The 25,117-nt window shown below is 32.6% G+C and overlaps 3 protein-coding genes and 1 pseudogene across 4 annotated transcripts; 2 read left to right on the top strand and 2 right to left on the bottom strand.

The window, feature by feature from the left end:
• Positions 1–584: 584 nt before the first annotated feature.
• LOC129896487 (protein HEADING DATE REPRESSOR 1) lies at positions 585–3,155 on the top strand. 2 transcript variants are annotated; one of them, XM_055972407.1, is made up of 3 exons: positions 585–835; positions 1,904–2,232; positions 2,746–3,155. In XM_055972407.1, the coding sequence occupies exons 1-3, from the start codon at positions 739–741 to the stop codon at positions 2,947–2,949; spliced, it is 630 nt and encodes a 209-aa protein (XP_055828382.1). In that variant the 5' UTR covers positions 585–738; the 3' UTR covers positions 2,950–3,155. The 2 variants fall into 2 exon arrangements, with proteins under 2 accessions (XP_055828382.1, XP_055828383.1); XM_055972408.1 differs by having other exon boundaries at positions 586–835; positions 1,907–2,232.
• Positions 3,156–3,410: 255 nt separating this feature from the next.
• Positions 3,411–8,009, bottom strand: LOC129895050 (uncharacterized). The gene is made up of 6 exons (XM_055970681.1): positions 7,748–8,009; positions 6,913–7,170; positions 6,653–6,826; positions 6,407–6,513; positions 4,708–5,036; positions 3,411–4,259 (listed from the first exon to the last, which is right to left on the bottom strand). Exons 1-6 carry the CDS (start codon positions 7,898–7,900, stop codon positions 3,676–3,678), a joined length of 1,605 nt encoding a protein of 534 aa, XP_055826656.1. The 5' UTR covers positions 7,901–8,009; the 3' UTR covers positions 3,411–3,675.
• Positions 8,010–17,424: 9,415 nt separating this feature from the next.
• Positions 17,425–19,219, top strand: LOC129896230 (aspartyl protease family protein At5g10770-like). The gene is made up of 2 exons (XM_055972086.1): positions 17,425–17,658; positions 17,850–19,219. The coding sequence occupies exons 1-2, from the start codon at positions 17,511–17,513 to the stop codon at positions 19,121–19,123; spliced, it is 1,422 nt and encodes a 473-aa protein (XP_055828061.1). The 5' UTR covers positions 17,425–17,510; the 3' UTR covers positions 19,124–19,219.
• A 296-nt stretch (positions 19,220–19,515) lies between these two features.
• Positions 19,516–20,756, bottom strand: LOC129895523 (probable folate-biopterin transporter 3; annotated as a pseudogene).
• Positions 20,757–25,117: the final 4,361 nt, after the last annotated feature.

Below are 25,117 nucleotides of genomic sequence, written 5' to 3'. Positions count from 1 at the left end.
TATGCTTTTCTTTCCTCTCTTCTAAATAGGGCAGTCCAATTCCCAAAGTATTTTGTGCTCATTGCATTATTTTTGGCAGGTCGAGATATGACCGACCTATTGAAATGTGTGTGTTATATTACCCTTGTTTAATTTAGGAGTCTAAATCCCTCTTATTACCTTGTATACACAATCCAAAATAAGAGCAGAGAAATATGAAGGCCCAAGACCAAGACCAATCCATCATCATCTTGGGCCTAAAGTATGGAGAGACGACCAACAGAGTGTTTATGAGAGTATCTTCCATCTTTTAAATTTGTTAAAATGGAGCATTTGCTATTATTTCTTTTATTTTTTGATAATTACCGTTAATAAATTTAAGATATTAAAAATGCTCATAATTATAATTATATATAAATAACGAAAATAGAAATGAGTTTTGGTTTAAATTGTTGTTGAGGTTAGAAAAATCAGAAAAACGATTTTGTCCCATGTAATATTTAATAAAATAAAATAAGGTGTGGGTCCGGAACACAAAACAAGAAAGCAAAGATGAAAGAAAATCAGGTCCGTTCACAAAATTCGTCACACTCTATGCTTATTTCTTTTGTACTTCGCCAAAACAAACAAACAAAAAGGGCTCAAGAGGTTTTATTGCTTACACCTACAACTAAGTTCAAATCTTACGCTATCAACTCTCTCTCTCTTGTTTCTCTTTGTAGCTCATAGAAATTTATCTGAGTGTGTTGAAAGTTGTATATGGAGGTAAGGGAGCAGAAGAGGGAAGGATCCTTTCTTGAGGGATTTTCACCTGTTTCTTCAACTCCTGTTTTATGGAAGTCTAGGAAACGATCTGGTACTACTTATTTCCCTTTCATCTGATTCAATTAAATGAATATTACTACTAGTGAACTTGTTGATTGCATGTATCTACTAGAGTCATTTATTGAAAAATAGGCTTGATTTGCATGTGGTAAGACTAGATCTCTTTCTACAAATTACAGATAGGATTTGAAGTTTATAGATTTGGGATTCTAGTCATTTTAAGTTATTGAGTTTTGAATTAATAATTTGTACATACTCAATGAATTTCCTAAGACAAAATACTGGATTTGGACCAAAGCTATTTTGTTGCTAGGAAAATGGTTTTATTGAATAAAATCTCCTGATTTGGGGGAAAAGGGTTAGAGGTTGGGGGTAAAGGGTCGTTTTGTAGAAAAGTAGCAAGATTTGGTGCCAACACGTCATTGCTCTATCTAGCTAAGTTTGATCTTTAAATAAAATATTGATTTTGGTTGTCTTTTTCGTGATGAGTTTACACTTGTTTCCTGATAAATTCCTTATATGTTTCTTCTGCAAAATTTCATTTATTTGTTGAGGAATTTGTCTGTATAAAGCTACAGCCGATTCCCATTACAATATTTTATTTTTGAAAGACTTCTCTTTTCCAACTTGGCCCTAAGTTGTTGACTTCTTTTTTTTTCCTTAGTGGACCCTTTAATTTATTTGGAGATTCTTCGATATGCATTAGAAGATGAACGATGACTTGTGGAGCTTTAGAAAGAGATTAGCTTTGAATTGTCCAATAAAAAAGGAAAAAAGATCCTATTTTTTAAGAAAAGTTACATATTATATATCAAGGTAGGGGTAAGTTTTGCGTAAACTCTACTCTACCTTCCCAAATCCCACGTGTAGGATTACACTGGGTATGTTGTTGTTGTTGAAACAGTCAACAATTTCTGAACATAATATACTTGTGCTGGTCTTTTGTTTGGAGAACACACTTCCGAAATTATAGTCCTGTTTAATGTCATGTTCCGCAAAGATAATAGAGTAATGACTATAAGCCCAATCAATGCACACTTCACACCATTCATATTTTGTATATTATACATTCGTCATGCTAAGAAAATACTTCGCTTAGTAGCCAGTGTGAAGAACTTGGAAAACCAAGTCACTGGTAAAGCTGATGAAACACCTCAAAAGCAAGAAGAGTCTTCAGCTGATGAAAAGATGCAGGAATCCCAGCCCTCTACTGAACTTTCAGAGCGTAGAAAGGCGCTATTTGAACCATTGGAACCGGTTACGAATGCAAATGGTCGAAGGCCGTCAGCTGAAACTTTGCTACCTCCACCAGACTTTGACGCTGCATGTTACCCTAAAGGTTGGCTTGCTGGAAAGAGACGGAAGCTTGTAAATGTGGATGTTGTTGAAAGTATGCGAAGAATCGCTCTACAGGAAATGAATAGAAAGGTGATGTTCTCAAAATTACTAATTGTTTGTTTTCTTCTGTGTTTGTTATGGAGAAAAACATTTTCTTATTTTTCCATATTTGGTTGGACAATTGTTGGAGAACATTTTCTCTAGGAAAACAAGTTTCTTAAAAATGAGGAAAATGACTTCCTTAATGGAAGTAGGGTAAACAAGTTCTATAAGTAACATTTATATATTTATTGTATCCTCCCCAACCGCCCAACGCTCCCAACCCCTACCCTTGACCATTCCACCTCCGAGGCCCCCCCTCCCCACCCTTCCCACCACTGTAGTGTTTTGTTAGGTTACATATAATGCTCTTGATATAACTTTTTTTTTTGCTTACTTGCCAAACATTAGAAAATAAGTAAGAAACCAAGTTGTTTCCCCCAAAAACATTTTCCATAAAAAATATACATCTTCTGTTTTGGCTAATCTCTTTATAGGTCTTCAAGTTTACGTCTTGCTCAGTTTAAATTCAACAGAAACACTAATCATATGACAATGCTGCAGGATCGTGAAATCGATGGTCTGAATGAACAGTTGGAAGCAGATGCTCAATGCCTTGAACATCTGCAAATACAGCTGCTAGAAGAAAGAAGCAAGCGCGCCGATGTAGAGAGGCAAAATGCTATGTTGCAAAGCCAGATAAATGTGCTTATGAACATGTATCAGGATAACGATGACATTGATGATGATGGTACAGATGATTCTTAATTAGTTGTCTTCTTTATTCTTTTGTAGATTTCGTTAGACAATAATAGAACATATAGAAGAAGGTGGTGGTTGTGCTTTCAAGATGTAAAATATATATATATCTACAAATGCCGCCAGTGTATTCGCAATATTATTTACTGTTTAAAAGCGCTACTCCGTGTGTAAGATGTTGGTAGTTCCTTTTATTTGATCTACTATTCCTCAAACCTTCTTGTATTTTGGTCTTGTCACCGCCTCTTAACAATGTTTCTAGCATTATGACATTAGGCTTGTGGTTTCAGATATGGTCTCATCCTTGATATTAAAATATACCATCAACGAGAATTAAAATTGATAAGTAGGTTTGAAATCGCGCTATCAACATTTAGATACTTTAAATCAGCAAGTAGATTCGAAATCTTGATATCAACCATTAGCCTAGTACTAGTTAACAAAGCTATCCTGATCTAAGAAAAATCCTGTTTGTCGAAGTACCTTTTGGTAAATTTTTTACACAAAATGTAGTAGTAATGTCATTAAAAAACTATTCAGACGACCTGGAGAATACTGTCTATTTGCACAAACTAAAATAGAAGATACATATACTACCTGCACAACATCTAGAAGTTACAAGTCAAATCCTAAACTGGACACTGTAGCTAAGCAGTGTCTTAGAGGACTCTATGCCTGCTATATACAAAAGCAACTTCGCCATCCTTTTCTGGATGATGATAAACTAAGCAGATTCTATCTAGCTTGGTGGTCGGAATCTTCATAGATATTGAACAAAAACTGAGGCAACGACGCAATTCTTGGCAGATTCAGCAACAGATCCCCTACCGAGTCTTTTCTTGACATTGACGGAGCTGGATCATTTGATTTATCCTCTGATGTAGAAGGATCTTCAACCTTCTTTTCACTTGTTGCTCCAGGAAAGAAACTGATCAATTCATCAGTTCTCTTCCCTCCAACTGCAACATCATCATAATTCTCACTCTTATGAGCTGTTGCGGGATCCTTCTGAAGAAGGCAGCACAGAGAATTGACCCTTGTCATGAGGGATTTCTCATCTGATGCAGGCATATTTTGAGTGTCACTAAACAAACACCTTGAAATCTCTTCCAGAATCTCCAAGCTTTGCCGTTCATCACTGGACAGGTTTATAACTTCAGACGTTCCCTGCTCAGAAAAACGTTGTTCAAAGTGGCTCACCAAATCTTTCATTGACATGGAAGGATGAAGACCAGGCACTCGGAGCTGGTCTAGGTTACCGAGGCCTTTCAATTGCTCCATATCTCTACTGATATCTTGAATTGCCCTTGTATCCATCACTGCAGGTTAAATAACAGTACAGCTAATTAAAAGACATTCACGAACAGCAAGCCTTGGCAATGATATAAATATTTGGAAAAGCAATTAGACTGATTCAGGATCAGTTGGACCATATCACGATCATGCACAATAAAGCCTCAATTGTAGTAATTTGGATCTGTCAATGGTCATAATTACTGCAATTGCTCAAGATATGCTTAAATACTAATTTCAAGAAACCAATGAAAACTGTAGCAGCAGAAAAGGAATGTAATCTCTATAAACCACCACATTACTCCTTCCACCAAGCAACAAAAAATTAAGAAAAATAAAGATGAATTGAATAAGATGCACCAAGCAGAAGAATCGAACTTCTCTAAAAGCTCAGGGTCCTAACCAGACGAGCATTAGTATATAATTCTCGAAAAGCTCAGGGTCCTAACCAGAGGAGCATTGATATGTAATTACCTGAGCTTGGTGAAGGAGTTTCTGGATGAATGTTTTCCAATCGTCTACTAACAATAAAATCTTGTTCTCCGTTTGAAGAAGAACAATGGGCTCCAGAAGGTGAAGCGGCACCCTGCAAGTTGAGAAAGGTGGTACTTCTCTCATTATTCAGATTAAATTCCGAGTCAGACACATTTGGGTCTTCAAATGCTGAAATTCTGGATTCGAAATGTGGAGAATCTAGTGTAATCTCTGGTTGTTGACTTAGGAAATTAAGACGGGGATCGCACTGAATAAGCTTTTCAAAATGCTTTCCTAACAAGCCTTGTGGACACTGTAAGTAATGTCGCCTACAAACAAACAAAAAAGAAACAATTAAAAAGGGAGGAAAGTTTTAGCATCAAAACTGAACCACATTTGACTTAATAATAAAGGAAATGCAAGAACTGCGAGCATAAATAGGTCTAACACCTTATTCAGCATGGATAAAAACAGCAATACTATTATGTCAAGTTCACACAACTACTTAAAAGTAGGTGACAAAAGGCCAATCCGGACGACTACAGCTTCGAAAAATGGGGGTTAAGGCGCTGCAGCTGATGTTTATCCCGGCCTCAAGACTTGAGGCCGGATTCCAAGACCAATTTATTATTTTACATTATTTTTACAGCAAGGGGACCCTAAACAATCAAATATTGGTGAAAATATATTACCTTTTAGTCTCATTGAATTCACTTTAGCCAACAAGAAACAGGCAATGATTATTAGGTTATTATATAGGTAGACTATAATAAAAGGAGAAAAGAGAGCTTATCATTGAAACTTCATTACAACTACTGATATTTCACCTAAATCTCGACCGATCAAAATATGAAGTACGACATTCTACGTTATCTGTCTGTTTTTTATGTGTTTATTTACACATTACCAGAAACTACCATCATGATACTTGGGGGGAATTAACTGTCCATAGTGGTGAATCATCACAAGATTGGTGGTACTATGTGGACTTGAGAGGATCTAAACTTTCTCTTGTCCTCTATGTAGCCTCTTGTAATTACTTGTGTACTATGAGAATGCACCTGAAATGACCCCCACTAAAGCCATCTAAACACAAACTGCGGGACAGATTTGGACTAAATTAGAAGAAGAAACATAAATCCAGATGAAACTGAGAAAGAGTGATTTATTCGGATTCCATACTTCCCCTCGTGGAATGAATTGAATAATCCATTTAATGAAATTGATGAATCTGGATGGTTCGGAAAGTTCTACTTTATAATTTCTGACGGCCAAACATACCATGAAGACTATAGTTCTTGTGTAAAAGATCTTCGTTTATTGTAGTATTCAAGCTGTAAATACAGGAGGTACAACTATTTATTTATTATTAATAATTTTTCTTTTAAAAATGAAGCAATTTATGCATATAAACCCTGCAGTGCACTGGTAGTCTGGTATCCCATGAACTTGCTACAAGATTGACAGTTCAATTCCCATTAATACTCTTAAGTGATGTCCAACAATCAAACAAAAGAAAAAGTGAAAATCTTTAGGTACCTAGTATTGATCACATGCAAATTACAGTCACTGCATCATAAAAGAAGATATAATTTCTAACTTTATAAAGTAAATTAGTAAAGACAACTACTATTAGTGCTGGTGCATAAGCAGAGCAAAGACAAATTGCTAACAAGTAAAAATAAGACCAGAAACATACTTGTGCATGCTAGCCTGTCCTCCAGTAAAATCGGATGTTGCTTGCCAAAGAGTGTGCTTCCTAGGTTGTGGATTCGTCTCCCTGAAGAAAAGAGGTTGTCTTGATAGCTGCAACACAAGAATTGTTTAGTACTTTCATCAACTTTAGGGTAATAATTAGAGTACTATAGAAGAACATTCGCCAATTCAATAGCAGGAAACAGTTTCACAATAATAACAACAAAATAGATGGCCCATTACCACTTACCACTACATCTAAAGTTCCAGGTCCATCATCAGGGTAATTTGCCTTCAAACCCATAATGTCCGACCACTGGATTTCTATCTTATTCTTGAGACCACCGTCTAGGACTTCCCAAACAAGTTTATGCTTTGCAAAGTAACATTTTGCCACTAGATCCCCTTCATATCTTGACTTGTACTGCAAACAACAACACAATTCCAATCACTTCTAATCTGCAATTTGTAGATTACAACTTATACTCAAAACTAAAACATCAATATTACCTCCCAGCTCCCAATTCTCAGAACTGTGGCAGGAAAGTTCGAGGCCTTGAGTTTTTCAATTGTTCCAGAGTTCCCCTTCTGCTCCTTCTTCCCCTGATTTCCCACCTTGGGGTTGTTCCCCTGAGAAAGTTTCATCTGGATCAAATCCAACAGTGATGGGCTCTTTCTTAGCCTCAAACCTAATGGACTAGGCTCATCCAGTGGGTTGTACTGCGAAGGAGGTACTGGGAAACCATCAGCTCCTACAACTAATTGTTGCTGTAGGAAAAAAGATCAGCAATTCAGATAAACTAATCATACAATAAACTTCATTGGAATTACCCTAAAGCAGTATAAAAGAGGTAGCTGGTAATAACTAATCCATCAATAAGCATAAGTTTACTACTTATACCCAATTCAACCAACAATCACTCTTCTACAGAAATTTTTAAGATATAACAACTATTCCCTCTTTGATCTGCTACACCTTTCTATATTTCCACACTCTTAAATCCTAAATCTTTCGAGTTTAAGAGTTATTTACACCATCAAGTCACTAAACAGGAAAATTCAAGTAACTCTATTTAATAAGCACTGATTGATAATCTAGTACAATAAATGACAAGTCACTTGATTAATTAATTAACTTAAATCCTTAATCTTAACATCCTGTTTGTAATTGATTTCCCTGATTTTTATCAAATTTTAGTCTGGAAAATCCTTTTAAAAATATAAATAAATAGCAAGCAAAGCACAAACAAGGATTCTGTAGAGAATCGAAACAGCAAAGAGGCACAGAAACTGCATCTCCAGAAAACAAAATTAGCAAAAAAGAGGGAAAGAGAAGAGAAGGTACTTGTAGAGAAGAGGAAAGTTTGGATCTCTTGTTGAGTGGGCCGTATGCTTCATCTAAAGCATCCTCGAATTCCAGTTTCACCGCCGCCGTCTTCCCCTTACGCCACTGCAACTCCGGCGACTCTTCCATGGCAGTTCTCATCAATTGAACCATAGTTGAAAAAACGAAGAATTGGTCCAAAAACAAAAATATCTAAAAAGAGGTTTTTTTTAATTGACGAAGAGAAGAGGAATCAATATTCGTTTTTACAACTCCCTTAATTATTAAGTAATTATAATAATATAAAATGACAATGAAGCTCCCACTATATATTATATTATTATTCAATAAAAGGAAAAAAAGAACACGTGTCGATTATACGCGCTCCTTCTGGAGTCACGTGAAGAGTTTTGGATAAAATGCGTGACGAGGCATAAATTCGGGAAGGTTCGGTTTTCGGCTAGTGGGAACGGCTGCGATAAGGAGTAATATGACACGTGGAAGAATCTAACGGTGGATGACACGTAAGATGCTGAATTGGATTTGTTGGATGGCCTGCGTTGTGGATAATGTTTTGGACGGATTGCTTTTCAGTTTTCTTTTTATTATATTTGTTTTTTGTCGGGTTTCGGATGACGGAATAAACACGCGTGTACCTACTTTCTACTTCTATTTTTCCCCTTTCATATTCATATTACGGCGGCTTTATAACTCACGCGCTGTCTTTTTAAGACCAATCATGAGCGGAGTATTTTCTTATCAGTCATTTTGATAATATTTTTCAAATTTAGGATTTATTACTAGTTATAGTGAATATTTTAGTCTTGTTGTAATCTTGTTAATTGTTGATTTATTTTTAAAATTTTAAGATTATATTCAAAAGTATTGGATTAACCAAATGATGCAAGAGAAAAACTAAAGTTTTTAAAATTTTATATAAATTATTTTATTAAGATTTAAATAAAAAGTATAATATTTTCTTTTAAAAGATCTAATTATATTAATATTATTTACCGTTAATACATAATTTATTTATTTTTTTGCTATAAAAAAATATTTGCAATACATGCACCTTAACTCTAAGTTAAGTTGCAATCTCTATCCACAACTATAATGTCCAACTCCACTACTCACCTACCACCTACACTTAAATATATATATATATATATATATCATAAAATATATAGTAATAAAGAAACATACTAAGATAATATGAAAAGCACATATTGTTATAAACTATAATTTAAGAACCAGAAAATTAGAGAAAGGGCACTAAGAAATTTTGTGTGTATTGCAATATTGATGTATTTTTTGTTATTGCCAAAATCTGGCAATATTTATAATCAAAAGAATGAAGCAATGTTTAGTGGGTTGGGCTCACACAAAAAGAGAAATGAAAAATTAATTGCAAGCGTGTGAGGCCAACCCACTAAATATTGCTTCATTCTTCCACTATATAGCTTTCTCAGTAAACTTGTTAGTAAGATTTAGTTTTTTTCCAACGCAAAGACACTGGAATGGAATTAAGCATATATTCAGATACCTCCGAGAAACCATATATATGAAATTGTTTTTTTTAAATGAATCCACTTCATAATTGATTGGTTACGTAGATGCGGAATATTTGTCTGATCCCCATAAAGGCCGATCGTAGACAAACTATTTATTTACATGTGATGGCACAGCTATATCATGACGTTCAACAAAGCAAACTATGGTTGTCATTCCCTCAAATCATGCAGATATAATAGTCATCCATGAAGCAAGTCGAAAATGCATTTGGTTAAGATCTATAACTCAACACATTCAAGAAACATGTAGTCTTTCTTTGAAAAGAGATCTTCCAACAATATTGTATGAAAACAATGCTACATGTATAGCTCAACTGAAGGGAGGATACATCAAAGGAGACAAAATAAACATATTTCACCAATTGTTTTTTACTCATGATCTTCAAAAAGGGTGAAATAGATGTCCAGCAAGTTCATTCAAGTGACAATTTAACAGATATGTTACCAAGGCATTGCCAACTTCAACCTTTGAGAAATTGAGACACAAGATTGAAATGCGTCATCTTCGGGATATTAGATGATGTCTTCATCAGGGGTAGTATAATACGAGCTGTATTTTTTTTCCTTAGTCTAAATTTTGTCCCACTGGATTTTCCTAACAAGATTTTTTTTAATGAGGCAGCACTCAAGACGTATTACCAGATATGTGTACTTTTTTTCCTTTACTAGACTTTTTTTCACTGGGTTTTTTCTAGTAAAGTTTTAACAAGGCACAATATTCAGGGATGTTTACGATAAATATATATATATTATTTTTTATAAAATTTTAATGAGACACATTTCACGTGGACATCCAGGGGATGTTAAAAAGCAAGTGGAACAAAGTTGGCCTCACACACTTGCAATTAATTTTTTATTTTCCTTTTTGTGGGGGGCCAACCCACTAAACATTGCTTCATTCTTCTGACTATAAATATTGCCAGATTTTGGCAATAACAAGAGATACATCGATACTGCAATACACACACAATTTCTTAATTCTCTTTCTCTTATTTTCTGGTTCTTAAATTATAGTTTATATATATATATATCTTCTCACTAATTTTTTAATCATACAATATAGTAATAAAGAAACATACTAAGATAATATGAAAAGCACATATCACGTTATCTAATCAAATTAGTAAAGATTTAAGGAGACAAAAAAAAAATAGGAATGATGCTAATAGGCCAAGTAAACCAAGTTGGCCTAGTTGGCTTTTACCAAGTTGAAGTGCCCACATTAATTGTACATACAACAACTATTACTATATATTATTGCTATGCATCAATTTCCAACTATGTATGATGTGTATTTAAATTCGTATTATAAAGATTCAGCATAAGCTAATTAATTTTATATTGATTATTAATATATTGATTATTTATATATGGTGATTTTTCCCAGAGGCTGACAACGACAGTAAGTTAACACATACTACGTAAAATATGTACATGAATACTTATCCTTGTAAACAAATTTGAAATGATGTATGACATGTCCTAAAATATAGAAATTTAGTAAAAGAATTTAATCTTTCATAGATATTTCCGAGGAAAATAAGTAGAATTTAAACTTTAGCCCAAGTTTGTAATTGTACTGTTATGTATTGGAAAGTAGAAACTTTTGCTAGTACTTGTGTCTTGTAATACCTGTAATCTTATTTAATATTGGAAAAATTACAGGATATAACAAACATCAATATATATAATATAAATAGCTATAATTTACTTTTCTATATCATATGAATATAATTAATATTAAATAGCAAAATTAATTATACACAAATAATAATTTCATTTTAGTTATATATGTAATCAAGCAAATATTTAATAGCAAAAAAGTAATAATTCACGACTAATTAATTAAAATATTTAAATTTGTTGGATTGTCCAATATATCACTTTTTTGTTTAACAGCAGGGGTATTCACATGTATATGATATAGGTGTATTCATAATGTTAATGTATTTAAATTATTGTGTTCATATGTTAGACTGACATACTTTACCTTGTTTGATATATTAATACATTAAGTTTTATATGTACCCTTGATATATTAATACATTAAGCTGTATAAATATTTATATTCATTTGAAATCAAAGTATTCATATGCTAGTATATTTTAATACAATTGGATACTATTTTATGTTTTGTTGATCTATGTAGATTTCAATCGGATGTGCCTTCAATAGGTAAATAGTAGTTGTTAATTTAATAATAGAAATTTGAGAGTTTTAGGGACATAAATAAAGGGACGTCAATTATAGTTTTACCTTATTTAGTGCATTATATTTATGATTGTATTACTCTATAAATAAATAACAAACATATTTATACAAATATACAACTAGTTATAGAGATAAACTATAGTCGTCCTTGTTAAATATCATACTTATAGTTATTCAAATTTTATAACTGTATAACTAAAGTTATTTATGTAAATTGCTCTGTATTTATAGGAAAAACTACATCCAATGGACTCTTTAAACAAACTATTTACCACCACATACCCACCCCTACATAATTCTTTTATTTACCCCTTCACCCAAACTAATTACTCCCGTATCCCATTTAATCTAGGCTCAATTCACATTTATGATACCATCACATTATATATATACTAAGATGATATTATTTAGTATTTGTACCCTCTTTAGTTCTAGGCCCAATTCGTGTCTATGATACCATCACAATATATACACTATGATGGTATCATTCAGTAATTGTACAATTTCCCCTAAGCATTTGATTCCTTAATGATACCATAACATATGCAATATATTATTACGATATCATTGAGGATTTTAAAAGTGTCTCATTAAGAATTTTCAACATCATGATAATATATGAATATAAGTGGTGGTATTATTTATGTAATATCGAATGACTTAGGAAAACCTTTATGGTACCATCATAGTATATATATGCTATGATGGTATCATTCAACATTTGTGATGGTATCATGTCAGTATATGTCATATACTCGAAGGACTGTTAATTGGTGAATGATATCATGCTAGTATATGAATATATTGTTATAGTATCATTAATGAATGAGTAGTTTTGTGAATGAATGAATAAAGATAACCCTAGTGCCACCACAACGATATATTCATATACTTCGATGGTATCATACATGATCTGAGGAGTGTTATTGATTATATAAAACAATCGTTAATGATACCATGCCAGTATATGATGGTATCATGAAGATGTCGTTGAAGGATTAAAGTAGACATCAATAATACCATGATAGTAAATAGATATACTTTGGTGTCATTACAGACTGAAACAACCTCAATAATATCATGTCAGTATATTGATACCGCAATGATATCATAGCCGCGAGTCACATGTTTTGGGGAATATAAATCGTAAAGGAGCATTTGTTTGTAATTATTTAACTTTTATGAGATATGGACTTAGTTTTTCCTTATTTATATGCTTTTTTCTCGTATTAATACTGAGAATTTATAGAGGCAATCCAATTCCTCCGGGCTACTTAAATGGGCTACTAAAACGTAAAGCCTCTCCGTGTGGCCCATTGATTCCCTTCAATATTACCGGCCCATATTATTAAGAGCCCGTGCACGTTTTTTCCGTTCTATTGACCAGAATATTTCATAAGTTGTCGTGGATAATTATTTAGTGAATGACCTCATTTTATTTTTGTTGCAACTTATTTATTCATTCTAGATTATAATTTTAAATTATTATTATTATTATTATTAATTACCAAACTGGAAAATTTGTATGAAAATGTGTTAGACTATGATCTAAAATTTTGTAAGTTATTACATAAATCAGACGACAGTCAACAGTTTTATATGTAAGCTATGTCGAGAAATATATAAGCAAATATTAGATCTGAATCTTACATTTGCACAATTTTTAAAAATAAGAATCAAAATTAAATTTGAATGAGGCCTAATTAAAAATAAATATTTGCGTAAATTAATCAGCCTATTGACCAAGTTGTGACAAATTCTTAATAAATTGTAGTAGTTGATTTTGATTATTGATGGAGTCAACATGACCCATAATGACTTTGCCAAAGATATAAGTTGTCTAGTTGTTATTAGAACAATATGATAGCAACTTAGAGATGCGTCCAAAATGCTAGCAAGCTTTAGGATTAGTAGGTAATTATTGGATTAGAGAGTTGGTATAAAAGAATGGAACTTTCAAGAAATCATGATTAACAAGTGAATCAAGAAAGAATAGTCTTTCCTTAATTCGACATTGATCTCTTAGATCAAGTATAATTAGCCTAACAAATCACTACAAGTTGATAGAGATGGACCTACGTGGAAAGGGGGGGGGGGGGGGGGGTGGATAACTAGTCGTTAACTTCAAAAACAATTTTTTTCCTTATTATATTGAAAAACGACTAGGTCAGCTCCTAAGCTCTCATGTATATTCATTTTTAATTGTGCAATCAAAAGTTTTTTTTTAAAATTTTGAATTCGCCTGTACAAATAAATAGGTAATAAATACGATAGAGATTATAGTCAAGATGATATTGTAGACACATAAATTTCGTTGGATTTAATTCATATCAAATTTGGATTAAATTCATATTTTGGGGTTGAATAATTAATTTGGACCGCACAATTTATAAATACGTTCATTTTATTAAATTCAAGTCCAAGGTCCATTTCATCTTGAGGCTCAAACTCATGCCACGTGTTAAGGTGACTTGGCATCCCAATCAAGTTCAAGACCAACAAAAGAATCTCATGTGTTCAAATAATGTGGCAATCTTGGTCAAAATCCAACAACCAATCAAAAAGCAACCTTATCACATAGTATTTGTGATAAGCTTGAAGACTTACAAAGAACCAATCATCCACATTTGGACTGTCTCCCTCCTACAACTATAAATAGGAGGGTTACATAATTTTCTGAGAACATTCTGCAAGCATTGGAGAAAAGCTACAACATCAACTATATAGTTTTTCAAATGAGTGGTCAACGGAGTTCTTCCCGGAGATCGACTTGAAACGACGGCCCTCGAATTACGAAAACATATTAGGAGAGAAGAATCAAGAGAACAACGAAATTGTACTCACAAAGTTTTATCAATAAAATTACTTTTTTCTTTTATTTATTTTGATTGCAGTTAATTTTCAGCACCATAAAAATTTGTTGGGAACAGATATATCACCAACATCATAATGAAATCAAAATGATATTGCCTCTTGAGTTGGTAAATCGACCTGATTCCAAAAAACTACATAGTCATAATTATAAATAATAGTGTGTTCAAACTCGTGAACTCACACCACTATTTTGAAGGCAAAAAAAAAAAAGGTTTGATGATTTCTCTGATTTATATATTGCAAGTTGCTTTCAACTAAGGTAGATTGTAGACATTTTCAAGTTGCCAAGTTTTATATTATATGGTACAGCTTTATTTGTTTTCATTTCTTTTTCTATAATAATAAATATTATGTGCTCTGTCGGGGTCTATATATAGTTGGGTGGGTTTTTGGACTCTATAATTTAGTAGAAATGGAACTATATATGTATTATTTAAAAACTTATCTGGATTAGACTCAATTTATTTGATAATTGGAATTGCAAAGTGAGAAGTAAAATAAAAAATGCAAATCAATTAAACTTTGGTTGTTATTTTGATTAGGGCCGGGGGTCAACTAGATCCAAGAAGTATATACTACTGTACTTTTTGTTAATTACAATCCTAGTACTTTGCTTTAATGAGATTGCATATAATTAGTGGATACTTATACTCGCCTATTTATAGATTGATGGACTAAATTTTTGAAAAGCTAAAAGCGCCTTTTTTTAAATGATCTAAGATGCTTGATAAAACTTTATGAAGAAAAAAAATTACTTTTGAGTAGTTGTAAAAGTTGAGAGTATCTTTTAGAGACGGAACAACTAACTTTTTCACATAAAACACTTTTTTAGAATCTTGGCTACTCACCATTGTTAGTGTAATATTGATTAAAATACTTTTCAGCTTAAATTGCTACTCTTTAAAAATATTTTTTTCATAAAAATAATTTTCATATCACATTTTAAATATTTGGCCAAACAATTAGAGGGTGACCTTTCATAGTGAGTATAGTGATTATTAACCATCTTTTATAGTTAGTCCGTTAGTGATTGATAACCAATAAATTACTTGATATAACAAATGAAAGTACACTAATACTAATAATAATGTATACAACTTAAATGGAAACAATAAATAGCTACAACTTCAAGTTTGACAATCAATTTTGCCTAATCATAAGAGGAAAACTTTGCAAGAAAGCTACCCACAAAATATTGCCGACTCATGTAGGATCTTTCAAAAATTTCAATTCCTCTTGTTATGTCCAAATCACTTATGGTCTGTGTAGCTCTGACTCTCGAAAAATACCATCTCATTCGTATAGGATCTTTTAAAGATCTGCTATTTTTGAAAAATTCCATATGCATCCGAGGTGAATTTGAATTGAATTTGGACGGATCAAGATGGCTGAGTTAATAAAGGAAAAATTACTTAGGTGAACACTTTTTAATAAATAATTACTGATTTTAGCGATATTTTTTATTTATTATCATTTATAGCAATACATAGCAATACTATGATAAATCTGATATGTATTAAAAATGAATTATGCATGCAATATAAATGTATTATAAGTATTTTAAAATATATTATGCTTGTTTGGTAAGAAATTGACGCAATGTATTATAAGGGGTCGTTTGGTTTAAATATAAGTTATGATGGGATTAGTTATGACGGGATAAGTTATAATGAGATTATTTCTTATTGAGTGTTCGGTTTGTTGCATTCAAAATAATATGCATTATATAAATTTTAAGAATAAATTATTTATTTACAAAAATACCATTTATGAATTTGAAAAGTGATGTATAAAAAGGGTTTAAAGGGATATTTTTGTCATTTACCTACTTTATCTCGGGATAAGTTATTCCGGAATTACTATACCACCCAAGAAATAAGTTATCCCTTGCCAACCAAACGACAAATTGAGTGCCACTATAATTTAATCCCGAAACTATTTGATGTTATCGTGCACACCAAACGACTCCTAAGTGTAATAAAGTGTATAAAACTTGTATTATATGTGCTTGATAAATTATTTCGCTAATATGTATTAAAATTGTATTATAAATGTATTATAAGTATATCTATTTAAATGGTAAATATTTTTTTAATATAGTATATCTATGTAAATTTTCCGTTAATAAATGGGTGAGTTATTGACCCTCCAAAAAGTTGAAATGAGTGGGCTAAAATGTGGGTCATAATCCAACCCGCCCAACTCTTTCTAAGTTTTATTATTTTATTCATTCTTTTATAATTTTTTAATATCTTATAAAATTATTATTTTTTTATCATTATGACTATATATAATATATCAAATAAAAAAATGTCTTTTTGACAAGATTTCTAATGAATCAATGAGATAAAAGGAAGCATGTACGATTGTCACACTCTCTGTCTTTCAAAAATGTCTAGAGAACGGACCAGATCCAGCAGAACGATGACCGGGGAGTGGGTTCTCCACTGAAAGAAGGACATGAGACGGCCATCTCAAAGCATATCACGATCTACAGACAACACTGGTAAGACCTAAACTGAATATCAACCCAAACTTTTAGGTATTAAAATGAGTTGAGCTGAATTGAGCTGAGCTAATAAATAAACGGGTTAATAATCAGTCCAAACTTAAACAAGTTAGACGGATTTTGATCTCATGGACTCAACGAGTGATTTGGACATAAGAGAGCCCCCACATTGTGTCCACCCAAAAATCATCCGAAAGGAAGGCACTTAGCTTTATATGCAGTATAGTCAGCACGTTTGGTAAGTTGTAACAGTTGATTCCCTCTCAAAGGGGCGAGTCCTTATCCATGAGATGTCTATGGACCAACCAATAATATTATTCATTTCTCATTCACAATAACCCTTATGAAAGCTATGTCCACAAAACAAACACAACTCCTAACCAAAATAAAATCTTTTTCTTTTTCTCCCCCCTAAGTATCTGCACGTGAATTCCCAATAATTTCTCATGCATTTGTAGGGTCCCCCTCCCCCCCCCCCCAACCCCTTTTGTTCTCATGCCTAACTCCATAAGAATCTCATTCTCTCTAACTCTTTTCTCCATATCTATTATAAACCTGTGTTGTGTATGTTCATCTTTTTAAAAAATAGAATAGGTGCAAAATATAGAGCTTTAAAACAATGTCACTTTGTCAATACTCCATTGTATTTTCTCTGCTTTTTGTAGGAGTATTTGGTCATAGAGATAATGAACTATTTCTCCCACTCAAAACACTTCAAAAGATACATCACAACCATAATGTGCCAAGTTGTTCATCTCAAAAATCAAGTAAGTCTATTGCAAAGACAACATTGTATATGTATATATTATATTGAGATATGGTTATTATCGAAACTCTTTCTTGGGATCTGCTATCATAAATTCAGCTACTTTTCTCTGTTTCTCTAATCCCTATAAACTAAACAGTATGTGACCAGTTTTGTTAGTAATGTAAACTCTTATCATCTATGTTTTTCCAGGAAGTGAAAATGGAGCAATAATACTGGAAATGAAGCACAAAGATTACTGTTTTAGATCAAGAAGTGACTTGAACAAAAGGCTGGAGAAAATATTGCTAGCTGATGATATTCGAGTTCGTTCGATACAATCCCATATCAAGAATATCATTTCTAAAGAAGTTGAGGCTTTATCAAATACCACTACTCAAATTCCTATCAATTCAGGTGTCACAATGCAGACTCTAAATTACATTGTCACTGTGACATTAGGCGGTCGAAATATGACAGTGATTGTGGATACAGGAAGTGATCTAACTTGGGTTCAATGCCAACCTTGTAGATTGTGTTACAATCAGCCAGAACCCCTTTTCAACCCCTCCATTTCTCCTTCTTTTCAAACAGTTGCATGCAATTCATCAGCCTGTCAGTCTCTTGAATCTGCAACCGGGAATTCTGGACTGTGTGGGACTGATTCACAAACTTGTGGTTACCTTGTAAATTATGGAGATGGATCTTATACTAAAGGTGAGCTTGGACAGGATCATTTGGTTCTTGGAAGAACTTCAGTTGACAATTTTGTTTTCGGGTGTGGGAGGAATAATAGAGGCTTGTTTGGTTTAGCTTCAGGTCTTATGGGATTAGGAAGGAGTGATCTTTCTTTAATATCTCAAACTTCTGGTGTGTTTGGAGGTGTTTTCTCCTATTGTTTGCCTTCAACTGAGGCAGAGTCCTCTGGTTCACTTATATTTGGGAGTGATCCATCAGTTTTCAAGAACTCTACACCAATCTCTTACACTAAATTGGTTCCAAATCCACAGCTTTTTAGCTTCTATTTCCTCAATCTAACTGGAATGACTATTGGTGGGGTTGCTGTTCAAGATTCAAGTTTTGGCAAAAGTGGATTTCTCATTGATTCGGGCACGGTTATCACAAGGCTCCCTCCTTCCATTTACAAAGCTGTCAAGGCTGAGTTCTTGAAACAATTTTCAGGCTATCCTTCAGCACCAGGTTATTCAATTCTTGACACTTGCTTTGATCTCTCTACATATGAAGAAGTGAACATTCCCACCATAAAAGTACATTTTGAGGGTAGTGCTGAGATGGAAGTTGATGTTGCTGGGGTTTTCTATTTTGTAAAGAGTGATGCATCTCAGGTCTGTTTGGCACTGGCAAGCCTACAATATGAAGGTGAGATTGGAATTATTGGAAATTTTCAGCAGAAAAACACAAGGGTCATATATGATACAAAGCAGTCACAAGTTGGATTTGCAAAAGAAACCTGCAGTTTCATGTAGATGACAGAAAAAATTTAAGGCCAATAACGACTCGTTGACGATGATATCTTTATATATTTTGCTTAACATAGTTAACTAGTTAAGCTTTATCTACTATGTAGGAAGATATAGATATTATGGGTGACAGTTATTGTTAAGATTGTTTAATTAAGTGTAAAATATCCCATTAAACTTCTCTTCATTATGTAACACTTCCAATTAATTTATAATCTGTGAAAACTGTATGTATGCAGACTTCTCTATAACAACAACACAGCTAGGTTCAATGTACAAAGAGGAGAAGATGATGAAATTTTGTTTTGTGTGACACAGAAAATATTGACAGCAAAGAAAACAAATTGACATATTCTTTACAAGCATATAAAAACAGGCATCAGGCCCACAATAGAATGTCTCGACAACCGAGCCTGTCCTTTCATAAGAAAAACGAACATATAATAATTTTTTAATGGCAGGAAAAAGATAAAATAAGGTTTTTGAGTGGTTAATCTTAAGCCCACCAGTCACAAAATGATTCCTTTTTCTCCTCGAAATCACAACAAGGTCACAGCTTCAATTCTTGAGCTGGATTCCTTGATATTACAAGCAAAAATAACAACAATTATGTCTCAGTCTTAAACAAGTTAGAATCGGGTGTATGAATCCCTCATTTAAGCTTACTCACACGTGTCACGTTAACGGTCTCAAGCCTGGCTTAAAACTTGCTATTACAAGTACTTTAAACAAAAATAAAAAATTACAAGGTCATTTGTAACATCAAACTAAGCTAAAGTCATACCAGATAAATATAATTTTGCTTGGACTGCAATCTCTGTAGATCCATCTTTCTTGTACAATCTCTGTAATGCTGCTAAGAAAGTAGCAGCTGAGAGACAAAACACATTGTGACACCAGAATGATGAGAGTATGTTTTCCCTGTCATTGCACTCATGAATCCACGTGATCGACATTGGTCACTAGTGGAGCCATCTCCAGTTTTTTAGTGCCCAAGTCATCTTCGCCCTTCTTTGAGTTATCGTCACCCTTTTTTGTCTTCAACATCTCAATTGGTAGAATAGAAGTGCTGGGATCACTGCTTGGACCAAAAACAGAATGCCAATTGGAAGGACTCTCGAAAAGCTCCGGATCACTATTGCTATCCAAAGGTTGTCAAATTGAGTTCTTGTGACATTCAAGGTGTGAAGTAACAGGCCTCCAGCCCAGGATGCTGTGAGACTGCCAACATGATCAATTGACATTAGCAATGCGAAGAACGTTCCTTCAATGCCAGAAGGGCAAAGCTTTGAACTGAGTACAAGAAGAGGCATCCATCTGAGAGGCTCAATCATATGAGAAATTGCTGCATCACATGCAGCAACAACATAATCAGGGATGCCAAACTGCAAGTTTACTCGTGATACCAATATCAAATCTAGCAGTCCTGAAGCACCATCTTATAGCTGAGACCAAAAAAGTACGAAACAAAAAGGATGGTTTCTAAAAGCATTCTGGTAAAGGAGAACTCCAAGAAGATATCCTACTGCGCCGACAGAGGATATGGTCCCTACAAGCTCTTGCATAAATGTCGAAATGGATTTATATGTTATTTTTCAACTACATAAGTAGCAAATAAGGGATTTGCAAAATCTAGAGCAAGAGAAGTCAGGTCTTGAATCACTTTGAATAACAAGGTTGCGGCTAAACAACAATTCATATACCTTTGAGAACAATGGGCCACCCTTTGCATCTGTATACCAGTAAAACATTCCCTCGTGAATATGCAAACTCAATGCAAGAGAAATGTACATGTACAGACATGGCCTCCACACATTCTCGCATTTCAGTGCCATCCACATAGCCTTACAAGCATTCAAGAACCTTTGACTTACCTGTTGCAGAAACATACCTTAACAATAGGAAGAGTATCTGTTAAAAGGCCCCAAAGGAATTTGAATTATTCCAGAATTAATTTGAGCTTCATAAGGCTGTAGCTTTTGCTCATCCTTCATATAATACTGAGTACTAATCTTGCTTAGCCCTAAACTCATTCCTTGATTTATACCATAAATAATAACAACACCAGACACAAAGCTCCAGTGGAGTTCATCACATAGCATTCTGAACCAGTAATATGGTTTCAAGATTCCATCTCTTTGGTTCTTGAACTGCCCCCCATCTAATGGAAATTCATCTTCTTGGTCCATTATTCAACTAAACTAATTGTTATTGAGTAATTTCATAAGCAATGTAAGATCTAGATCAAAAATGGAAGTAGTTTGCAGTGTCAACGGGAAATGGGAAGTGAAAATCAAGTAAAGAAGAAGACATGACGAGAAAAATATAAGCTTTTTTTTATGTCCTTCTCCCATCAGTTGAAACATTTTTCAACCATAGCTTAAAAAATTAGTTGTTCTACTAGGTGAGGAGCAAACATCCACTAGGTAAAGCATTAAAACACACAAGGTCAATTATCATACGTTTTATCTTTTTAACAAAACTATCATTCACGTAAAAAAATAACAGTTAATAATTAGATTGTAAAATTAGCAACAAACAAAAAAACATAATAGTTCTAATATATATTTTTGATCATCTAGCATGTTATGAGAAGGGTCAACTTATCTATATTCATATAATTAAGGATTCCAGTGAGATGGATTAATCTCTCTGCTTTTAATTATAAATTTTTGAAACCATAAGAATCGAGAAAGTAGGAGGTTTTTTCCTTTATGGGCCTACGTTTAGTTTAGTTCGTAAATTTCCAATATTTAATAAATATTAATGTTAGAAAAGAATTACATACACTAATATGTAAATAATATTCTAGTATAATCTAACCAATTGTAATAAATTAATTTATTTTGTTATTACTCATATTTAACTTACGCAGTTAATTTTTGTTGATTTTACTTTGATGTAATCAATTTACAATGCATTAAAATTTAAATCCAAAAAAATATTCATTTTTATGAAAATTTGCCCTGAATGCCGTCAATGTTTTTGCGGCAAAGGATAACTATATTATATATGATTGTTTGATTTTCCATAATATTTTTTGGCGCTGATCAAAAGCGCTCCTTATTAATAATATTTTAGTTTCATGCCTCAAAATTGAGACTTCTGATTTAAGCCAAAGCAATCTTATCTGTCGCTTCCAATTTTTTGGAAAAATTGTTGAGATTTTGAAGAATCCAACTACGTGGGAATAAAAAATAAAGAGTTTTTCTGCCCAATTATTTAGTCTTAAGAATGTTGGTGTTGTTTTAAAAAAAAAAAGTCATTATTTTCTTCAACCCTAAGTGCCCAATCAAATGTCGGCTTATAAATTTAACACCAAATTCTAACGATGAAACAATAGCCCTCTCTAAGACCCAAAGTAACTTGGGGGATAGAATTAAAAGAGATTTTTGAGTTATCTATTTGAAGATTTAGGACACAGTTTTAAAAATTGGGTAAAAGGAACTCTAGTATAATTAGGTATTAATGGGTTATGCAAATTTTAAAAAAAATATTTTTATACATCCCAAAGTTTTGCTATTTTACAAATAGGCCCAGTATATAAGAGGGTTGTTTAGCCAAAAGGGCAAAATCTGCTCATTTTTTCAGCAGGACCACCAACAGCAACCCTTCCCACATTCATCTTCGTCTTCTTCCATATCCTCTTCTTTTTTTCTTTTTTTTCAATCTCAACACATTTCAGCCTTCCAAACGCCGATGTTTAAACATTTGTCTAAACAACTAACAAATATTTTCATATCTCGATCTCCAAAATAATTAGCAAATATTTTCATATTTCTCCAAACAACTAGCTAATATTTAAAATATTCTCATTATTTTAACTAAAGAATCATAAAAAACACCTAAACAACTTAAGGTTGTTTAAATATCTTCTGATTGTTTGAACTAAACAATTTTTGGTTGTTTAAACAATCAAATCGGAGTGAAAGAATTGGGGAAAAGAAAAGAGAAGAGAGGAAAGGAGAACCGAAAAAATCGAATAAAGGAGAAAGAATTGGAGAAAAGAAAAGAGAAGAGAGGAGAGGAGAGGAGATGAGAGGAGAGGAGAGGAGAACAGAGGGTTTAAAAAAATAGAGAAAATGAATAGAATTTAGGATTTTATTAAAAGTTTTGATATTTTAATTTTTTACTTTAAGTTTATAAATATTTCAAATCAACTTCACCTCTTCATAATTAACCCTTAATTAAATATTTATAACAAAAAAAAGGAAAAAAAATATACAAATTCCCTATACTTAATTCCACTCTCAAAGATCCTTTTAGCTCATTTTCCCAAGTAGGGGGGGGGGGTTAACTTTTCTTGAAAATTTAAAATAATTAACAAAATTTCCTGGAATGAAAAAAATAAATTTCTTAAAACTAATTTGACTTATCATAAAAATGTGTCATCCGGATGAAGGTTCCACCCATTCTGTGTCGTCAGTACACTCAGTCCAAATAGCAATATTGTTGTCTTAACCATAAGTTGATCCAATCAAATGACAGGCCGAAACAGCTGCTGTTGGGATTGAATCATGGGCCACTCTTTTTTATAGACCACTTTCACAAAAGTGCACTCATAAATTAACGAGACCAAATTTTATGGATATTTTAGTTGAATATCACTATTAATTCAGCAATACGTACATAAATTTCAAGTAAAAATGAGAAAACAATTAAACAATGAATAAGCAAGAGAGTAGAAATATGACAATTTTGAAACAAAAAATATATAGTGCGATATTTAGTTGTACCCCCTCTAGTTCATTTCACGTGCTTTATAATTTCTTTGATCAAGTTTACAAAATTAATTTATTCCAAAAACTATTTTATTTAAATTGGAAAGACACTTTTGCTAATATTAGAGTGCAAAATTCTATTTGACAAAGATTTCAAAGGTGTTTTTGATAAAAATTTACTCAAGAGTATGTACCTTTTTCTTCTTAATCTAAGCCCATACAACTCAATTCTCTAAAATAAACATTTTGACTTCCCAAAGATTGGTTGAACAAACTATTTTCTTCTTCCCAATTTATATGATGTTGTTTGACTTGATATAGAGTTAAAAAAAAATCTGTTGAAAGTTATGGTCTAAAACAAATCATGAATGTTTGTGTGATTATAAGTCATTTTATTAAGAGAAATTGAGATTTTTAAAGTTAAATTATTACTAAATAAAGAAATTTGTCATTCTTCTTAAAACTAACTAAAAAGCAATATAAGAAAAAAAAATATTATTTAAATTACGTGATATCAAACATATCATGTCATTTATAGAAAGGATGTCACTAAGTATAAAATAAAAATGTTAGAACTCAAAAACTATATAATTAAAACAATGGATAAACACCCTTCACCCTCGATTACATGGGCGTATAAATAGAATTTGGGAACTCTATAGAATAGTTAGGTACTTTCACTTAAGCGTCTACTTAATTAAATGACCAATGCCCTTCTTTTGGTCTACTTATTAAAGGAACGTCGCTCATAAAGTGAGTATTAATTAAATCCATTCGGCCGCCCACATATACCCGACCTTTACCAACGTGTCATATAAAATAGAGCCCAAATTAAACAAATTTTTCTATGTGAAGTGAAGTGTGAAATTCATCACTATCTCAATAGAAACAGGATTCGATTTTACAATTTCTTGAGTTTAATGTATATAATTAAATAAAATAATATATTTTGAGTTGTTAATTAATTTATATAATGAACACTCAAGAATATGCACAAAATAATATTCAGCCTTTGAATCGAAAGCGTTTAACAAAAATATTTTTTATTATATGTTTAGGTACTTAATTGAAATATATTGTAATTTGAGTGTCTAAATAAAGTATATTACTAGCAAATTTATAGGGTTATCTATGTATTCACCTTCGTTTTTCTTCTAAAAATTGCAATATCATAATTATTGAACTGTTATTCGTTTCAATTTATTTGTCTTGTTTTTCTTATTAGTCCATTAAAAAAATGAAAATATCTCTTTCCTTTTTTTTGGCAACTCTTTAAAGT

This window comes from Solanum dulcamara, chromosome 7 (assembly GCF_947179165.1).
Source record: "Solanum dulcamara chromosome 7, daSolDulc1.2, whole genome shotgun sequence".
NCBI lineage: Eukaryota > Viridiplantae > Streptophyta > Magnoliopsida > Solanales > Solanaceae > Solanum > Solanum dulcamara.
The sequence above is the reverse complement of the archived record's forward strand: the minus strand, read 5'-3'. Positions and strand labels throughout refer to the sequence as shown.